General features: G+C 37.5%; 1 protein-coding gene across 7 annotated transcripts in view; it reads left to right on the forward strand.

Annotated features, from left to right (window-relative positions):
- The window catches only part of micu3a (mitochondrial calcium uptake 3a), a 28,611-nt gene that overhangs the window by 3,915 nt on the left and 3,459 nt on the right, over positions 1-21,237 (forward strand). Inside the window, exons 2-11 of one of the 7 annotated variants that reach the window (XM_081605075.1) lie at positions 418-565; positions 2,046-2,077; positions 2,616-2,694; positions 5,682-5,729; positions 7,212-7,294; positions 8,447-8,518; positions 10,621-10,662; positions 13,503-13,598; positions 20,335-20,429; positions 20,520-20,692. In XM_081605075.1, coding sequence (XP_081461201.1) covers positions 418-565; positions 2,046-2,077; positions 2,616-2,694; positions 5,682-5,729; positions 7,212-7,294; positions 8,447-8,518; positions 10,621-10,662; positions 13,503-13,598; positions 20,335-20,429; positions 20,520-20,692 — 868 coding nt within the window. The remainder of the gene's footprint in view (positions 1-417; positions 566-2,045; positions 2,078-2,615; positions 2,695-5,681; positions 5,730-7,211; positions 7,295-8,446; positions 8,519-10,620; positions 10,663-13,502; positions 13,599-20,334; positions 20,430-20,519; positions 20,693-21,237) is intronic. The other 6 variants (XM_081605086.1, XM_081605080.1, XM_081605089.1 and 3 more) reach the window with 6 other exon arrangements.

The following is a 21,237-nucleotide window of genomic DNA, read 5'->3' on the forward strand; positions in this document are numbered from 1 at the left end:
GTGTAATATGAACAAAAACTGAGTGGCATTAGATTTTAGTGTTTATAGAATTTATCTTTTATCTTTGGCAAAAGAAAACAAAACATTTCTTGCGCTAGCACATTTGCGTTCGTTGTATTTACCCAGAATGCCTTGTGCTATAGTTCTCTTCCTGCTTCTGGAGCGGTTTCCAGCCCACTTGGCAGTCACTTATACATTCTAACTGTGCCAGAGTTCACTTCAACCAGACTGAGGATTTTGACTTTGATTACGCATTCTGTGTAGTGTAGACTATTTTATGCTTTTCATATTAGGGGTGCGCAGATTAATCTGTTCACATCCAGATCGGATGATACATTCAAATAACTTGCATATTGATCAAACTGTTGATGTAAATCTGTGCGATCTACGTAAAAATTTTGATTTTACGTTTTGCAGGCACGTCCATTTGACTTTGAGGATGGAGATGTCTACATGTCGTCCCATGAGCATCGTTTCCGGATGTTCAGCTCTGTAGAGTACGAAGGACAGCTGTATATGACTCCACAGAACTTCATTGAGTCCGTTACCATGAGCGAACCAAGAAGTATGTATCAGTCCTTCACGTTTCATATTTTTGTTTTCAAAAAATATGACCACTGTGCACATGCATAAGATCTTACCAACTTATGTTTTGTGTGGCACATATTTTGGTTTAAGATCAAAAAATAATATTTGTGAGGCAAGTATTGATGAGCTGTTGGCGGCTCAGTGTCTTGGGATGCCTCGCTGACTCATCACCACTGTCACATAATATCCTTTCCCATTACTTCAAATTAACTAGATAAAAATTTTAAAGACTTTTATCTAATTTTTAAATCAAGTGACAGACATAATTGTGTAAAAATAAAAATTAAATCCACTTAATTTATTCGATTAATGTCAACACTTTAGGTTCACTGGACTTACTTTGAGTGTTAGCAAAACCTTGACCAAAATTTTAATCTTCAAAAACCAAAAATACGATGAATTGGTTAAAATGTATTACCCAGCCCTACCTTCGTCCAATAGTAGGGTGTAAATATGTACTATGTACCAGAGCCTGTTTGAATTTGAGGAAAACCACAAACAATCCAGACTTCATCACATGCTTCTTTTTCATAAGTTATGGAAGCTGTACTTCATATCGTGTTAGCTACCTTTATTTGGACTTGATTGTAGTTTAGTTTTAAATGAGCTCAAATTCACTGACTCGTCAGAGGATTTTATAGACCTCGCATTACTGATCTTTGTTTTGTTTCCATCAGCGTCTGGGATTTATTTAACATGTTTATTTTGCCACGTTCTAAGGCCGTCAAAAATCCTCGGTTTATGAGCACATCTTTGCCGATGCTGTCAGCCTGCTGCTAGTTGTAACAGATTAGGTCTGAGCAGCCAGCCTCAAAGCAGATGGCTTTACAGCTTTTGTTTAGTCTGAGGTTAATGTTAGTCAGACGCACGCAGACACACATTCCATTCGCTCTCATGTGCTCTCCCTCTCTTAACTTGTATCTAAATTGGTGGGCTAAGCTTGAGTGTTCCAGGTTTGGAAATGTGATTGCACACTGATGCAATCAGAAACAATTTATTTTTTTCGTTGCTTTTTTTTTTTGCAGCAGTTGTATGATTGAATAGCGTGCAGACCCGTGCACCTGTATGTGTGTGTTTACATCTCGGCTGTCATGCGATACGGCCGCTCGTAGCCTGTCAGCAGCCGCCATCCTCTGCCCCCTTTGAAGTTGAATTAGATGAACTTTGTTGTATAAAACAGAACAAAAGTAGTATGTGCTTTTACAGGGACATTCCACATACTACAAAGGCAGGCAAGGACTACTTCAGACAGTTCAAATGGGATCTGCTATGATGAGTGTATACACAGTGTGTGTTTGCGTGTGTGTGTGTGCATGTGCGCGTGTGTGTTTGTAGATGTGTGTGTTGTGACTGTACCCTGCACATTAGGACCCCTTTCTAGATCATACAGATGCTATCTGACCAAGCCCACCCAAACTCTTCTTGTCTTTCTCCTCCTTTGTCTTGTTCTCTGGCAGACAAGAGGCCATGGAGGTCCCTGACCAAACAGGTGGGAAACACACTTTATATCTCTCCTTTATCCTGCTTCTCCTCACAGGCAAACATCTTTTGCATGTTACATCTGCTGTTGTTTTCTTCACACTGCGTAGTTTTTTCAGCTAAACAAGCTTGACTTGCAGCGCCAGTACATGTATTGAACAAACAAGCTGCAAGGATGTGCAGGTCCTTTGTAATTTCCACAAATTATTTTATGTTCTTTCCCGTTTTGTGGTTAGATCTTTTTTTATCTTTCTTGCTTTGTTGTCATGGCTCTTTTCAGTCTTTCACAACATTTCAAGATACAAGTAAAAATCCTCATCTCCTTACAAGTCCGCACATTTCTTGGATTAACTTCTGATTCTCTACACTAGAATGCACTGAAGTCATCATTTGAAATTAAATGTCATATGGATATGTTTTCCATTGCATGGGACTTTTAACTTTCCAACTGTGCATTATTTCTTCATAAAGTTCAAGTTAGAGCATGGCACCCTGTATCTTTACAATTTCTAGCGATTTTGATCATGTTTTTTGTGTGTTTATGTCAGGAACTGGAGAAAATCTTGTCAGATACTCCTCCCGTATGGAGAGGATCCTCCAAACTGTTCCGCAACCTGAGAGAAAGAGGTCAGCAGACACGCACATGTGGATACAAACAGTTCATCACTTCTCTGAATTTATAGCTCAAATCTTCATCTCATCTATTTTTTGATGTACAAAGTGTACAAATTCCCACCCAGCTGACTATGCCATTAATGCTTTTTACTTTGGAAATCAGGCGCTATGATTTACAAATCTCTTCTCCGTTTTGTAAAAATATATAAATAAGGCTAGGTGTTTTTCTATTTCTCATTCTTAATGTAATTTGTAGTGCTTAATGTAGTGTGTTTAATGACTGAATTGTTTGTATTTCCAATTGGCTGCTCACTGATCAAGATGAAAAGTCACCACTTCCCTCCACCAGACATTTATTTTCTTGGTGCCTCTTTAGTTCTTTTGTGTCTTAAAAAATAAAGACGACACTTTTTTAATACGACTAGTGGAATATCTTACATAGCACACGAGGTTGCATATTTTCATTAATTATTTGTTGAAATCCACGCTGCCTGAACAAAAAAAAAAAAATCTAATGACTATAGCAGAAGTTCTTTAAAATAAATTGAGAAGCCTTCTGTTTCTTTTTTCTTTTTTTTTTTTGCTGCTTTTTAACACGGCACAGGGTTTCGTTTTCAATCTCTGATTAAATGACGCTTGTGAGTTTTTGTTGCACTGTAGGTGTCACTAATCCAGGTTGTCGTCATGCTGTTCCTCTCAACAAAACAGCCTGCCGAGAAAAAGGAAAAAAAAAAATCAACCCCCCTTTCTTTCCTCTCCTCTGGTGAAAGATGAGAAATAAGCTTGCCCTAATTAAGCATTTGCTAGAGGAGCAGATAACAGAGAAAGCACAGTCAGGGACCGACTCCCCATAGTGATAATTACACTGAAACACACACATTCAGGGAGATGCTAAAAATAACATGCCATGTGTGATTCACTTCCTCTCTAATGATACTAAAATTATGCTCAGGTTGTATCTTATACCAGGGTTTGGTTTGGTCTAAAGGGACACATGTAGGAGGACTAGTTTTACTTGAAAGTGTAGAAAACAACAAAATGAGGGTAAGATGTTAAAAAAATATTCATTACAATGATATGGGGATGTAGAGAAGCTGAGGAATGTGAAAATTCCTCAGCTAAAAATATAATAATTAATAAGAATACATATTTTACTTTAATTACTTTCAAACATTTATTTTGGTAATTTACCTTGATGTAATTCAACTTTATTTCAGAACTTTCTGTTGTGTAAGCTACATATGAGTACTTATCTGTCTTTGTAATTGGCAGAAGACACTTAATGCTACATCCTGCAGAACACAAAGACTGCTATCACTAAATTCTGAAAATACATTAGGATTTCTGTGAATCTGACTAATTCAGAAAAGTAGTACTGTACAGTGTTGCCTAGACTCAACTCCACAGCTCATTATTTCAGTGCTTTTCTGTATGTCTACTACATCAGGCTGCATATTTACATACAAGTCTGAGTGAATGCAAATTCTTCTTGTGAGCAGTCAGGTCCCATTTCTTCTAACCTCAACCTTTAACAAAAGGACATTTTGCAAAAGGAGAAATATGTTGGGGCTAATGTGAAATTGGAGTACGTTTACTTTTCAATGTACTTTAGCATAAAGGATGCACATGGCTAAATGTAAATAGTTGGAGAACTGTTAGTATCTATGGCTGCAGTTCACAGTTTTTCAGTTTTCTACCTTGTCTTTTGACGTTATTCTAAGATGTTACAAAGCACTTATAGAATTTGTTTTATCTAGAGCTCGCAAAAAAAAGCTTGAAACTATCTCCATTAACCATAATTTCACTGGAACATTTGGAGAATGTAAAGAAGTTTCATCATATGTAGGTATAAACAATGAGCTTTTTTACAACCAATGAGGTGCTTGAACTTACACTTGATTCTGTCTTTAGATTCCAGGTTTATTTCTGTCTTTTGAACAACTATTAAGATTTACTGTGCTAAAGGAAGAGTTTGGTATTTGCAGGAGCTGCACTGTCCACACTAGTTGTAGCAATGTACAGTATTTCCTGTGTTCAGTGAGTTGTGGCAGATGGCAGCTCACACTGAGCCAGATTCTGTTGGAGATTTTTTTTCCTGTTTAAGGAGAGTTTATGTTTCTGTTGTTGCTGCTAAGGTTGTCATATTAAAATTTCCAATTCACTATCAGTACAAAGTAAAATTGTTAGTATGTGGCACCATTTCCGACACTGCTGCTGCATTTTTTCAAAGAACAGTGTTCTTTCTTGTCAAGAGCCAGAAATACGATTAATGTAAACTTTAAACCAAACTAGGTGAGCGATTATTTAGTCACGCTTAGGTGAATGTAAGTTTTATTTTTAGTACTATGCCTTTCATCGTGATTTCATAAAGATTTGCTGAACCCTTTATTTGTGAGTGTGTCGCAGTGTAAACATTCAGACTGTCTGCAGAAACCCGAGCAGCATTCTGGTCTTTCCAGGTCCGGCTCTGCACCGGTTTAAGCGAGTCCGGTTCCAAACCAACTGCTCTGCACAAAGCAGTCTGGATTCAGCTAAACACAAGGCTCACACTCCGACTCCAAACCGGTGTCATGTTCGCCATCACACGCACTCGTCACGCACGCCGGCGGGAGAGCGAGTCACTCCGATCTATCTGAGCGATCAGACACAAAAAAGTGAGAAGAAGAGATTGCAAATGTGCCTGAAGCAGAAGATTCTAACTCCTTAAGCTATGTTCCACCTGCTTTAATCCAAACACACACATTCACAGAGAAACAAGCGTGTCTGCCGCTGGATACTTTTGTGAACGCTGTGTGGGGCCAAATGGCTGCTGGTGGCTCGGTTGGCAGAAGACACATTTTGAGATTCTATCTCCATAGCCAGGAGGATTAAGGGTGCGTCAGTGTGTACGGCTGTGTGTGAGGCCCTGAGATCCAGGAGCTTTAAACTTCTGTAAACATAGTGCAGAAAATGCCTTAAATGTGACCTTCCTAACTCTCCTGTCTTGATCTCATCACTAGGAATCATCTCATACACAGAGTATCTGTTTCTGCTCTGCATCCTGACAAGTGAGTCTGCTCAGGCCTTTACGCCTTCTTCTTTCACTATATTCTTCATGTTTTCTTATCAGATAAGGCACTTGATTTTTACCCACAGTTATGATCTTGCAGCAAGATTGACTTTTGCTATTTGAAAGGGAAATGATATACATCCAAAACTTGTAGTTTCTCCATTTTTTTGTTGAAGCCTTTCATCAGGATGAGGCTTGTAGTTGCAGCAAATATTTTATAATTTAATTTTCAAAATACCATCTGACCATATTTTTTTGTTTTTCTTGTTTTTGCTCAAATCTTGTATTTGTCTTTTTTACAAAAGGCATGACAGAGTCCGTAAACCACTAATCTCCATATATCATATGAAGAAAAACAATCTGTTTGGTTTACTGGCAAATAAAGAATCCAGTTGAATTAAATTCTTTGGTCAGATGTGAATAAGGTGGGGTTTTTGTGAGTAACAACTGTAAAAGTAGGACTTATATTTGCTGCATTGAGTTAGTATTTTTTATGTGTTTGCTATGAAATAAACACCACATGGCTAGAGTGTTTACTTGAAAAGATTCACTTTCAGTGGCGCCCTCCAGAGGTGAGCTTGGGGGGCCATGGACCCCTCTGGAAAAATGTTGGCCACCACACTGGTCCCCCCCAAAGAATCATGTTCAACTGAATGTCATTTTTTGTCTTATGAGTTTATTTTTAATGTCAACAAGTTAAGTAGGAGTGTAACGTTATAATCCACCTCATGAGACAAGACTGAACAATCCAAGATGAGATTTTAGCAATTCTTTTGGGAAAGCAAAACATTTTTTTTCCAAATGAATAAGTAAGTAAATTTTATTTATGTAGCACCTTTCACAGACATAAAAATCACAAAGTGCTTTACAAAAAAGGAAACACATCAATAATAATAAGTAAAGATTTTACAAATCACAAACAGTTTTAAAATGTATTTTATTTTTTTTGTAGTTACTGCATCCAGTATTGATGAGTCAATGTAACTAAATTTCTTATTATTGAATATAATATGAATATATAATGGTTCTAATGCCAGAAAATGCTTCAAAATATTATATATTTTTTCCATGTAAAATAAAGGTTTCAGTCTTATAAAACTGTATTGTAGCATGAAATTTTCCTGCTCAGGTTTTGTTCCCTCCACACATTTTAGATCTTGAATTAGAGCACATCAAATGCAGCCCCGACTTGATAAAAGCCTTGAATAGCCCTCTAGTTTAGTCCCTATATCCCTTTAAGCAGATGAAAGCATGCACCATTAGTTGTTGGAGATTGTCTGCAAGATTAAACAAGCATCCAGAGTTTTCCTAAAAGAACAGGGTACATCTCTGAGAAACTTCATTTACTGAAATGAAACCATTATTTCCTTCTGTGCAGCCTGTCTGCTATGTCTTCCCTCGCTATTTCTGGCTTTAAAATTACCTTCAGTAAACGCATGCATGCACTCACACCGTGTGTGTTTTCCTATCTGTTCTCCAGAACCACATGCTGGCTTTAAGATTGCTTTCAATATGTTTGATGCAGACGGCAACCAGATGGTGGACAAGAGGGAGTTCTTGGTGGTGAGTTTCTAGCACAGAACCATCAAAGAATACATATCTGTGTTATCTTGGTTATTAAATGTACTGACAGCCGATGTTATAAGATTACTTTAGAATAAAATGTGAAAAAAGTCAAACATTCAACAGTTTGTTTCACTGTGTTTTTTTATATTGTGCAGTTGAACATTTAAAATGTACAATCCCATTTCTTTATTGTGAGAATTTATCCCGAGTGGCAGCAAAATGTGAATGAAATTATGACAATATGAAGAAAAATATTGTGTACATGATCAAATGTGATGAATGTGAATTACACTAATGTTTTTGCATGTTTACTAATTTCTTGTAAATAATGAATAGTTTGGAGATGTGATTTTTAAAAAATGTTTTAATCCACATTTTTTTGTGTTTAAAGCACCTGAAAAGGCCTGATTATGAGAGCACCTTATTAAACAGCTTAGCAGAGTGATTGTAGCTTTTCTGGAGGGCTTCACGCGTGTTATATACACAGCAGGATACGAGGCTTTTAACTGAAAACGCTGCAGGCGGGAAGGGATTGGAGTGAGTGTGGAGGTGGGTGGGAGTGGGGTTGTACTACAGCAGCAGGGGGTGGTAATGGTTTAAAATCCTGTGGGAGCGGCCAGGTGCTACTCAGGGCATATTTCCCACATTGGATGTTGTAGAAATGGATGAGGATTTCTGTGCTATTTAAACGTTAATAGTTGCAGAAAGAAAATCTTTTTAGTCTTTTTTTTTTAATAGGGCAGGATGATGCGACAACTTTTAATTCAGCATTCTATTCTATCACAGTAAATAGTTTTTAGGTTTTGTGGGTTCACTCTTTGAGGCTGCGGGCCCACCACGATTTGGTTCCCTGGCCGCTTTTAGGTACCTCAAAGGGTATGCACTCTCACTCGAGATCAAGAACCACCTTGAGCAACAGGGTGTCCAAACTTTGTCAGTTAGGGTTTATTTTGATGAAGCACAGCATTACATAATACAAGACTGCCCATGTTAATAATAATAATAATAATAATAATAATAATAATAATAATAATAATAATAATAATAGAAGTGGGCATTTATGTTTTTCATTTATCATGATAAAATTGTTATCACAATAGTAACTGTAAACGTTTTTGCTTGGATCTGAAACGTTTTCCCTCATTCCAGCTCCAAGAAATCTTCCGGAAGAAGAACGAGAAGAAGGGGAGGAAAGGAGATGCGGAAAAGTCAGCTCAGTTGGTAAGAGCGCTGTAGGAAGGCGACATTGTTAGTCATGTTTGTGGAGTGATGTTTACAGCTATTTCTTTACAGACATTGACTATAATGATGCTCCTATAGCCTACAGGACAAATTAGAGGCGCAAAGATCGACAAAGATTTAAACTGATTTTATAAATGTTGCTTCAAGCAGCTTCTGTCACTTTTCAACACTGTTGAAAGTTAAATCGGTCAAAGTTAATAAACAGAATTTGACACCATTCAAGATAACGATCATCTGTAGAAAATCAGACATGAAAACAAATGAAGTCTTTCCTGTGACTAGTGTGGACTGCATGCTGCCTCGTGAAAGCTGACCATGTGGCAACCGTGTTGTTACCGTGACGATTATCCCTGATGTCTACTTGTTATATCTGATATATTTTCAAGCTTTGTCGTCCTCACCTCTGCTATGGTGGAAGCTCAGGAATAACAAGCAGCCTTGCATTACAACACGGCCTGCATCATTCATAAGCATAGCCACGTTAAATCCTGCTGACATTCAAACTATTTAATACTTAAGCCACTTCATATCACAAAAGAAGCACAGCCACCTTCAGTTCTCATGTTTACATTCACTTGATGCTCTTTGAATGTCACAAAATTAGCTCAATGCATTGAAAAATAAACTGCTTTCAGTGACAAACTGCGATGCTTTCGTCACTGGAAAACTAAAGTAGACTTAAACTTGTACTGAAAAACCATTTAAACTAAACTTATAATTGCAATTACCTTTCAAATACCAAGTTCCTCTTAATAAAATAATTCTGTTTAAGCACATCAGCTGATACAATTTCTACTCGAGTACACTAAAGGTACAATTAGTAACTTTTATATCAACATGTTTTGTTCATATTTGATAAAGCTGTCACTATGTCCTGACAGTATAAAAGGAGACAGATAATCTATAAATGATAAATTTCTCCTCCCAGTGGTCCTACTGCCACCTGCAGAAATGCACAGCTCCCCATCTGAAACAGCCAACCAGAGCGAGAAGGGTCTTAACGCTGTCAATCATTCCCATGTCCTCAATGTGCTAATGGGGGAGACATCACCTAATGTTACAGGAAAACTGTTTACCCGCCGTCATGGGCGTATCCACGGCAGAAAGGGGGAGGGTGTTTTCAGCGTATACACAAACATGATTGACAGCACTAAGACCCACTTCTTAGCTCTGTCTGATTGTGTCAGAGTGGGAGTGGTGCATTTCTGCAGATGACGGTATGACCACAGGGAGAAGACAGAGGAGCTCGATTTTTTATGAGGACATAGTGAGGAAATAGTGACATTTTTAACAAATATGTTGAAAAAAACATCTTATAAACTTTTTTTAAAGGAAGCATCTGCGCTTCCTGTAGGATGGACAACAGTTGATACTGAAATAATTAATTAAGCTGCAGCTTCATTCCTATTAATTTAGCCCTAGCCTATTGCAGATAATTTTAGTAATGTTATGTAATATGTTGTACCTGACAATGTGTTTACCTCATCTTTTAAAACTCATCTTTACAAGAATGTTTGTTTTTCAAACATTCTCAAATCAAAGAGATTAAAATTATTTACGTTTATTTCTCACAATGGTAATATTTGTATGTACCTTATTTACCATAGCATATATTTGTACAGTTCGGCGTACAAATATATGTTGTGTGTTGAACACAACATATATTTCTTTATATGAAGAGTAAAATTAGTGCTTATTTCTGAAGCTTTACGCATTTCTTTGCATGAATAAAAAGCACTGTATCCTTCATTTAGAATTTAAACATCGTTACATGTACAGTTCAATCCTGGTGAAGCATATAACTCACAAAAAACACTTTTGATAATTATTGTCCAGCCTTAAAACAATCCAAACAAAAACATTCACTTTGCCTCACATGCATCAAGCTGCTCTGAGTCATGCAGTGCTTGCTGTTGTAATGCAAGGTATGAATTCAAAAATTGTAATCTCAGATGTGTAGTAAATGACACATCCTCCTTCCTTGCATGTACTAACATGTATTTTACCTTTTCTCCTCCTCTCTTCTGACTGCATGCTCTGTCCTCTTCTGTCTCTCCTTCATGTCTCTCTCTGTGCGTTAGAGTATGCAGCTGTATGGATATCAGGTTGCCCCCATGAGCAGCGTATGTATCCCCAGTCATAATTTATTAGTCTCCTTTCGTTCTCTTTTGACACATGAAAAAACAGATATGATGATGATGAGGAGGAAGGAGAGAACCATCGGTTTCTGTGTTCACGGTTTCAACATAATAATCAGAACACAAACAGAAATTTAAGTATTCCTCAAAAGTCTTACATTTTTCTCCTTTTTGCTTTGCTTTGTTTCTTTGGTTTGTCAGGTCAACAGGTAAGTTAGGGCTTTGGTTAACTTGCCTGGACAGGTCGTCGTCTCAGTAAAGACGGTTATATCACGGTTTAATAGATGAATGATTCTATGTTTTTCATCTAAGTCTACAGTCAAGGAGAAGGTTTTTGTTAGTCTCTTGATTCCAACGACATTAACAGCTTAACGTCTGTGGCTGAAAACAAATCTAGATTTAGTTTATCTGCACACGTTTGTAGAAAAATAATGCTCTGACTCAAATCCAAAAACTGAACAACTCCTCTCCTCAAGATTTCCTCTTGTAATTTCTAGACATTCTTCTACTCTAATTTAGAAGACAGGGAAAAGTCTTCTTTTTACTGTCTCCCAGTTTGGTTCTTTAATCCTCACAAGTGACATTTTCCTCTCATATGTACCTTTTTTTTAAAGAAAATTGTAAAAATCAAGAAAATACGTTGTAATTAATTTGTTCATGCCAGAACATTTTGATTATATGACGTCTGGGCTTGCCGTTACTTCACTGCTTGCTCTCCAATTTCCTCTATAAACCCAATTTGGAAATCATTCTGTGCTCTGCTGATTAAAAAATACATCAGGTTTTTACGTTTTTCTGTGTCAGTTCTGCATTTCTTTGGTGTGGAGGGCTTTAAATAGCATTTTCATACACCCATTTACAGGCAACAAAATTACCTATGACTTTTTTCAAATCACTGGGTGCAGCAGATGCCTTTATAGTGATTGTAACAATTTGATTGCAAGATTTGGCACAGAAATTGTTTTGCATCTTTGCCAAACAAGTATCTATAAGGTTTATAGTCTAGTAGTGGACAGTTCAATTAAAGAAGAAATTGGCTTTATTTCTATAAGTGATGGGTATTTTTGAATAACTCTTTTAACATATCTGTAAACGTAAACTCATGGCCTAAAGAAGTCTTCAATTGCTCCAGTCCACCTGATCCTATGTCTTCAGTAAAATCCTCTGTGTTTGAATTCTTTGATGCCTCGGTGAAAGATGCAAATTGAGGCTGTGTGTCCATCTGTCATGCCAGCTGACCGATTTGCCCTCTAATCGGGGAAGCAGTGAGGTGAATGGACATAAGAATAGCAGCAACAGAGTAATACGTTTAAGAGGTCAGTTGAAATGAACTCTTACTACAAGTGGGATGTGACTTTGATGGTCTGAAGCTCCAAAACACAATCAGTGTTTTTCCATTTGAGCCCATGTTTAGGTACGATCTGTTCTGTGTGTGTTAGTGCTTGGGGGAGGTTCTCTTTATTACAAAGAGAATGGGTGATTTCATTATTGGCGCAGGCTTCTCAGACTGCTGTTAGTGTTGTCTGAGCATTTCAAACAGAAAACGACAAAACACTAACAAGACGCATTTTTCTATTTTCAGATTCCATCTTAAAGTAATTTTTTTAATGAGTTTTGCCAGTAAATCTGGTTATATTGTTTTAACAGTGGACTAAATATAATTGTTAAATCTGATATTTAGACAATTTAGTGCAAAATAGCTTTATTATTAACTAAACACAAAAGCTGGCAATTTTCAGTCTCTTTATGAACCGTTTTTTTCAGTCTTGTTCCACCCTCTATTCTATACGTAGCTCTCTGTTTTCCACAAACACACACTACTTGTTCTGTCAGTGCTGTGATGGATAGCTCCATTGTCACTACGAAGTTGAGAGTGGCGCAGGGTCATGTTAAAATGGCCGCAGTGGCTTTCTCCCCAGAGAGAAAAGCCAAGGTGGGTGGCCAGACTCTTCACACGGCAGCTCTTTCTGTTTAACTACAAACATACTCTGCTGTTACAAGTAAACACTGCTGCAGTATTGTAGTTTTACTGGAGTGGGTTTATTGTACTATCTTAAAAAAATAACAGTCAACTTATAGAGTACAACTTTAAAAAACAATCCTTTGATAAGTGACCATTTTAGAGAGAAATGGATAAAAAGTAGATGTGTAACCACTAAACATTGGTGTATTTATTGATTCTGATCCATTTTTATGTTTTGTACAAAGATGGACATAGAAGTATTATGAATCAGCATGTGTATATTAATGGCATTGGTAAATTAAGCTGAAATATTTCATGATTTTTATTTTTATTTTAAACTCTTAAAATGATAGCCTTTGCAATAGTGTTTTTTTTCCAGTATCGCAAAAGGTTTGTATTTTTAAATACAATATATGCAACAAAAAAAAAAAAAATGGTGTCAACACTGATTGTGATGGATGTTTTTATTTGATTTTGTTTTTAATAACTCGTCAAAAAGCTAATGATTTCCCGCATTCAGGATGTGCAAATTGATTCACAGCACATGAAAACTCACTTTCAGTGATCAATAATACAAATACGTCACTTTCTGAAGAGCGTTCAGTGTCAAACAAGTAGAAATAAAATTGCAATGGTTTTGTATTAAGAGTAGTATTAATTAATTTATTTATTTATTTATGTTTTAGTCATTCATTTTTAGTGCTTTTTTTGATATTTTGTGTAGTATCATGTTGGTATGTTTTTAAGAAGAATATACTGTATGAAAACTGTCTGAGCATATAGGCAATTCACATCATAGATATTTGTTGTTTTAACTGAATTGGAAGTGAACTGATCCTGGACCTGCTTGACCACTCTACAGGTGTTAAAAAAAGACAGCCAAGAGTTTGTGACGCGGAGTTACTGGGACGTTTTGAGGCGAAGCGCCAGTCAAGTCCTCTTTTCTGACCTGGCGGAGGTACACAGACCCAGTTGTCCCTTCATCCCTCCATTTGTCATCCCTTCATTTTATGTCTTAATGCCGTAGTCTTAATATACATCCTCTTTTAGTATTCCCGTTGATTAAGAGAAATTTTGCCACGCCCGATTTGACGAGCATAACCTTCGAAACGCTCACCTTCACAATAAAAGCCTCCTATTGTTTCCTTATCAATTCCTTTTTAATGAGTCGTAATGTTTCCATCTGGTCCCTCCATATTGCTTTTTATGTGTTTCTGTGCCGTGTTGTGTCTTTGGTGTCAAATCGATTTAGAGCAATAACAGAATTATGATCAAGTAGACTGCAGAACACATTCATTTGGCTCAATATGATAGTATAGCATGTGCATTTTTAATTATGTGCTGGATTCACATAGGTAATATGTGTCATTTTAAATTACAAATGTGTTTATTTTTCAGAAATATTAAGCAATATTTACAGCGTTTCAGCTTTTTAAACTGAATTATAATCCAAATAACACAAGTGGCTGCCTATAAGTTATAAGTGAATAAAGTATATAGGTCCATGCAGTGAACATGTATAGTACTGAGGTGAATCCTAATATTAGAAGGTTAGCATGTTAGCAACATCCTTAAAGAAGCTCACTCAAATTTTGCTACAAAAAAACTGCTAGGCTTCAGATGCTCTACTGTACAGTACAAATGAAAATGCTTAATTTATTATTTATACAAATTGTAATGAGGTGTCGCAAACTTTTATAAAACAAAGATAAATCCTAATTTATTTTGAAAGGTTTTGACCAAAGACAGGGTATTTTATGTATAATTACAGGATGCACATGCCTAATTAATTACATCACATATCAATGTTGTGAAGATCTCCTGTTCACTTTCTAGTTCACAAGACAGATGAAAATAATTGTTTATATACCACAGAAACAAACTGTAGTTTTTGCTAGTGGAAAGTATTTGTAGAGCTGAAACTTTTAGACAAAATTTTAAAAAAATAGTCACATTTGACCTTACTCTTTTAGTTTCAACTTTGACTTTGGTTTCTGAGAACAAAAGGATAAGACAAGGATGTGTAATGATTAATAAGAGCTAGCACTGTGCTAACAGGTTAGCTGACTAATGACAGACCGGCGGTTGTGGTTAGCAGCGGAAGCTACTGTTGAGGTAATAACAGTGCTGCTCCTCAGGGCCGACCTTGTATTTATAACAAGCAGTCTTTCATCTGTCGGGATGTAAAGTGGACAGGACAGACGAATCAGACGGAGACCGAGGAGCTGTCAGCAAAACAAAGACATGTCAAACTTTTGAATTATTAAAATCAACTTTTAATGCTCATTGTCAGCCCCACTGGCTGAACAGTTTTCAAGGAGGGATTTATTTTTTATTCGCTTGCTAAGTCACTTAACTCTAACATGGTCAGATGCTTTTTAATCAGCCATGTATGGCTTTTAGGTCTGACTTACATGGTGTTCTATTTGTGCAGTTCTGTTTGAACTACTTATAAATTGGTTAATATCATTTTAAAGGATACAGCAGCTTACATACAACAAATAAGGAGTTAAAGACCAGTTTAAAACTTTTGCACAGCACGGTATAGAGTCATGGTAAAACATAAGTACAATCTATCAATTCTGTATTTTTATAGATCCAATTTTTTTTTTAATCTAACCAAAATCTTATATGGAAAAACGTACAAACCTTAGATGAGTACAAAATAAAAAGGGCGTATTTGTTGTTGCTTTTTTTCCACCAACAAATTTGAAATGTATAACAAAAAAAAGGGTCAGAGTCACAACAAAAAGTGCAAAATGAAAGGGCTGCTTCAAATCCAGAGGAATCTGATCTGATAAGTGGAAAACCTGAGGGTAAAGAAAGACAGAAAGAGATCTAATCAGAGAGTCAACAAAACGAGGAGAGAGAGGCCGAAAGCAGATGACACAGGTCAGCAGACTGAACAAATGTCGAGGAACAAAGCGAGGCGAGAAGAAAAGCATTTCGGGAAGTACATTTAAGGGAAAAGAAAGAAACTAGGTTGTATTTTGAGAAAGATGTTTACTCAACGGATTAGTCTCTATTGTAACCTTGAGGAGTGTGTGGGGGGGACTGGCACTGAGTGACAGGCAGAGAAGGAGGGAGGTTAAGAAAGGTGCCTTGGTGTTTGTTAGATAAAGACACTGACAGGTAGGATGGAGAGAAAGGAGATCAGAGTTATCAGAGCAGCAGCGGAAACGGGAAAATACGACACGTAAAAGAAGGAAAGAAACAGTAACAGCTTGGGATAAAAAAAAGAAGTAAGTGAGCATTAGAAGAGGGGATGCGGTGCCTATAAAAATATTGGACGTTTTTTATTTATATATTTTGTCATGCCAAAAAATGTAAACTTTTTCCACAAGTCAAACTTTAACGTATTTTTTAATGCGATGAAAAGGTTTTCAACTTTTATTTTCTACCAATGAAAACGTGGTAACTGCGCATTCACCTTCCTTTAAGTTCAGCCAGCTAATTAGGAAATATATTTTCACCATTGGAGATATAGCGGCTCTATGTAAATGTTCAGAAATTAGCGAAAGAATGTCAGTCAACTAAAAATTCAACTTTTTCCTCTACATGCAAATACAATGTACCCAACATGACGAGTCGTCACTATTTCCAGGGTTTTATTTGTAAAACAAAACAGATATTATTAAAAAATTTTGTTCACTTTGCAATTATTATGTATTGTATTTTAAAATCCCATTAAAATACATCAGAACTTGTGGTCGTAACCTGACAAAATTAAAAAATTGAATACGTCCGTAGCCCAAAGGTGTCGGCTGACTGATGTGAATAAAGACCGACAACGGGCCTTTCCTCACGAGCGTTACTCACAGGTCGGGAGGGTGAGAAAGAACGTTTAGCGTTTACATCGGTAATTACTGTTTTTACTCTCGGCGCCCCCGATCAAAGACAGCCGAGCTCGCAAACACACACACAGGTGGACAAACAGACACATGCATTCGCCAGGTGTTGGCTCGTGCCTTATAGGCGTGGTAACCATTACGATGTCAGGAGGATGATGAGCTCACGCTGCTCCCGACACTCTTCCAGGAAAGATAAGCTTGTTATGATCAGAAGAAGAAAATAGACTCTTCCTAAATCTGTGCAGTAAAAAAAATGTTTTTAAGTGATAAATTATCACTTGATTTCATCTAGAAATATTTTCCTGCATAGTTTATTGAACTGGTTGCCCCACAAAAAATAACACTAATAAAAAAGAAAAAGTGCAGAAATTGTGGGCAGAAATCCTTTTATCAAGCTAGATTCCTTGTTTGGATTTTACTTCTGACAACGGCTTAGTCGTTTTAAGAGAAAAACAACACGACTGTGAGGAAGAGGGGATTCCAGTTAACGGGGAAGAGAGGCAGAGACACACACCATCTGGATGCTGTCTAGTTGTCTGCACAGCTTGTGTGTCATAAAGACTTTGGTAATGTGTCAGTTTAAAGATAAAAGAGCAAACGCATTGTTATGCTGTTTGTCAGTAATAAAGGGTTTAGTGACAAGAACATCCAGTAAAGTGACACCAGAAAGGCAAGACAATGAAATCATCTGAAGCTCAGCTCGTGTTTACATGAAGGTGGTCCTCCCAAAGAGACAAAAGTGAAAGAGGACGTTGAGTAAAGTCATCCAGTTCTCTCTTTTCGGCGGCGATCGGCATGTCACAGGAAGTTGGTTAGTGCGTCAGCTTGTCTGGAGTTTGAGTTATTTCCAAATGTTTTCCACCTTTAATGATAACCTGTAAAATTTAACTGAAAAACAAACTGAAATATTTTCTTTGGGGAGGCAGGAGGCATCTTTAAGCAGCAGCCATTTGGTATCAGACTGTAGAAGGGCACAAAATAATTTCCAAGCTATTATATTTACCATGGATCACGGTAAAGATAGCATTGTTAAGAAAAGAAAAGATGGTGCAACGGTGACATTACCAACAACTGGATGTCAGTTCAAAACTGATGAACAAATAAGAAGAAAATTGGTCTTTGCTATGAAATGTCAAGATGGAAGCCTTTTCTAATGAAGGAAAACATCCAAGTTCTGCTAAATTTTGCAAAAGCACATTTGAAGTTTCCACAAAGCATGTAGGAAAATGTGTTGCGGTCCGATGAAACGTAGGATGGACTGAAAGCATGCTTCCATATCAACAAGGAATAGCTTCACCAGAGGAAGATTTCAATTTCCGAATAGCGAGACTCAGCTCAAACCTGAATCTGGTTTTAAATCTAAAGAGAGTTGTGCTCAGGTGATGCTCTAACAATCTGACAAAAGCTGATTTGAAGCGTTTTGGCTAAAACACATTCACAGACAAAGGTTTTTTTTTTATGTTAAATTCAAAATGTATATATTTGTTCGGTTTTAGCTTAATTACGGCTCTGAATATGTTGGGGTTTTTTTTCAACAAACTGACATTTCTTTTTAAAAAATATGCGTGGTCCAGTTAACAATTAATCGATTACTAAATTAGTTGATTAATCTAATTAATGATATCAGCCCAACATAATTCAACTTCCAAAAGAGGCAAATAAATTTATGTGAATAACTGTGACCATATCTTAACTTGGTCACTGATATTTTCTTATTCCAGGGTAAAAAACAGAGCAACAACATATAAAAGTTAAACAAACACAACAAAAACTGTTTTCTTCCTGTCTCATGTAAACCTTGTCATCTTGTTTGACTTGTCCTTCTTGTCCCATGTTGGACTTTAGGATTTTACCCTTGAGGTAGAACCACGAATGGCATCGTGGTGATGATATTTATGATGATGATGATGATGATGATGGAAATGGCATAAGCGCTCCTCTTAAGTCGAATGAAACGAGATTTTCATTCAATCTGACGTGTGCGTTCTTCTCAGCATGGCTGTGGGTTTGACTCGGGGGTTGGCTGGGTGGGGGCATGGTGGGCAGCGAGACAGAAGATGGCCTCTCTTTTTTCCCCTGATGCTTAAAATCATCGTCACCTTTTACTAAGAGCTATTCATTACATTCTTCATTTTCAAAAGGATTAGGAATTGTGCCTGTCACCTAGTTAAAAGAGATTAAAGCTTATAGAGTTAATCAACAGATAACAGCGAAAACACACAGAAGTTACGCCTTAAAATCCCATTGAATGGGATCAAATGACCAGGATCACTTAGGGAATATTCACTTCAAACACTCTAGGGAGGAAGGAAGACCAAACACAAAAACTCAAGGTAGTAACGCCATCTGAGTTTGAAAGGTGACAGACCAGACGGCCATCAGTTAAGGGAAAAAGGTGGAATCTGCTGAAATGTTTTATGCATCTGTGCTTACGTTGGGTTTGTGCGGCGCTTCTGTTTGGGATGTGATGTCCTGTTCACATGTTGCTGTGTGATATTCGGTGACAAATGCATGAAATGTGGTGTCCTCCTTGTGTTCTGTGTGTGCTCCATGATGTGTTTTTGGGTTATTTTTGAATTGTTTGTTCAGAGGTGTGTTCAACATGATCTATCTGTTCAATGTGCTGATGGGCAGTCCATCCCTACTCTTCTTCTGACCTTTGGCATGACTCTTTTTGTCTTTGTGTTTTGTGCTGTGTGCACTTGTTTTAAGTTCATCGGTATTAGTTTTTATTTGAAGCTACTGCAGCAAACCTCCGGACCAGCCTGGACTGCACAAATCTGGATAGGATGACCCTGTTATAATAATAATTTAAAAAAAAGGATTATTTTAACTTAAAAGAAAAACAGATGGAACATTTTTCTGACATTTTCACAGCGGGGATTGGAGTACCCTATCTGCTTTTTTTCTTCTTGCAAAATTATTCATACTTTTACTTAAGACAGACTTCAATACATTTAATTTGGATTTCATGTGATAGACCAACACAAGGTAATGGCACAGCCGCAAAACCTAATTTGACATGACCTTTGACCTAAACTCAAACAGATTGAGAGCCTTTATCATCCTTCGTAGGGATGAACTGATAAATCGGTCGTGATTTCCTTAATAATTTTGGGTAACTGGTGATCAGCCGACATGTACACGAGATATCAATTTCATCCAGTGATATTATCTGCCTACGTAAATGTCTGAAAATCTGACGCTGTCCCCTTTTACTCAGTTATTCAGTTATCTGAGAGGGTCAATTGCCCTTCAGATGACTTTGCTAGCATAGTGACGTGAGACTAAGACGGAGGTTCACCTTCCAGCAGGACAACAATCTGAAGCAGCTAGTGTTACAGTGGTAGCTGTAGATCAAAATATATGCGTGTTACAGTGGTCCAGTCAAAGTCCAAAACATGTGTGCCACACTTTTCATTTCTTTCTTTTTTTTGTAAAATACATTAAAAAAAATCATTTTCCTTCCAATTTAATAACTGCACACATCAGTGTACTGATCTATCACACAAAATCTCAATGTTGTATTTTGAAGTTTTTTGCTTGTATCACAGCAAAATGTGAAAAAACTCAACGCAAGGCAGTATGTTTTGCAGCCTAGACTGGTTTGTTTGATATCTTCGATGGCTGTTAATAATTTCAGCTGATATCTGAGGTGAAGCTGTGCTTTTGTTCATCCGGTGCATGTCGTGCATTCATGCAGCAACATTCTGGCTCCTGCTCGTCTGCCTAAGCCGTACCAAGGCTGGATCCTTGACAGACTCGCCCCCTTTTTCTCTGCTTGTTTTTCTCCTCCAAACCAGCATCCTTCATGATCTGTCTCTCTTCCTCTGTCTCTGATAGCGCTCGGATGAGAGTATCACCATTGACACCACCATACTGGTCCATTTCTTTGGAAAGAAGGGAAAAGCAGAGCTCACCTTTGATGACTTCTACAGGTATCTGGTCATGCTGACCACATGGTAAATGTCTCTTTTCTCCCCTCCCTCCTCCCTCTTCTTCACCATCTATTCCTTTCTGCTTGACAGGTTTATGGATAACCTCCAGACTGAGGTGTTAGAAATTGAGTTTCTGACCTATTCCAAAGGAATGACCACAATTAGCGAGGAAGACTTCGCCAAAATCCTGCTGCGCTTTACCAATGTCGAGAACATCAGCGCGTACATGGAGAACGTCCGCCAGTGTATTCCGGACGAAAAGGTGCAACACCCACGTAAACGAAAAATACTTTGAGAGCAATCTACGTTATTCTTTTCCGCATATCATTAGATACGTTTCTTTTTTTCCTTCTGTACTGGTGCTGCTGCCTTTCAGGCAATTCACACAACCTGTATTTTCCCAGTGCGGTGTCCGCCTAGGGCTGTTGATGCTCTCAACACTTCAGCGCTTCTTCCCTTCACTTGACCTCACACAAAGACCGACACAAACACACTTTTAATAGCGCTTTCAGTCACACGTTGTTTGTCTGCCTGTGTATCTGTCCGTCAAGCGAAGGCTAGCTATGCTTTGGCTCATCTTCCTTGTGTCGATCTGCAACCCAACTCTATTTCTGTCCCTCCTCTGTTTCATGCTGTGGAAGAAGCAGGAGGTTTGTTTCTGCCTCATAAAAAAACGCAACCTGCAGCCACAATCTGTCACTTGTTTCCTTTCTACATTTTAGTTATTTTACTGTTGTCTTGTGTTTGTCTTCATTTGATTGCCATTTGGTCGTGTTTAGGTTTTTGATGTCAGGTTTATTTTATTAGG

Source organism: Poecilia reticulata, chromosome 1 (genome assembly GCF_904066995.2).
Source record: "Poecilia reticulata chromosome 1, P_reticulata-male-v2, whole genome shotgun sequence".
Lineage (NCBI taxonomy): Eukaryota > Metazoa > Chordata > Actinopteri > Cyprinodontiformes > Poeciliidae > Poecilia > Poecilia reticulata.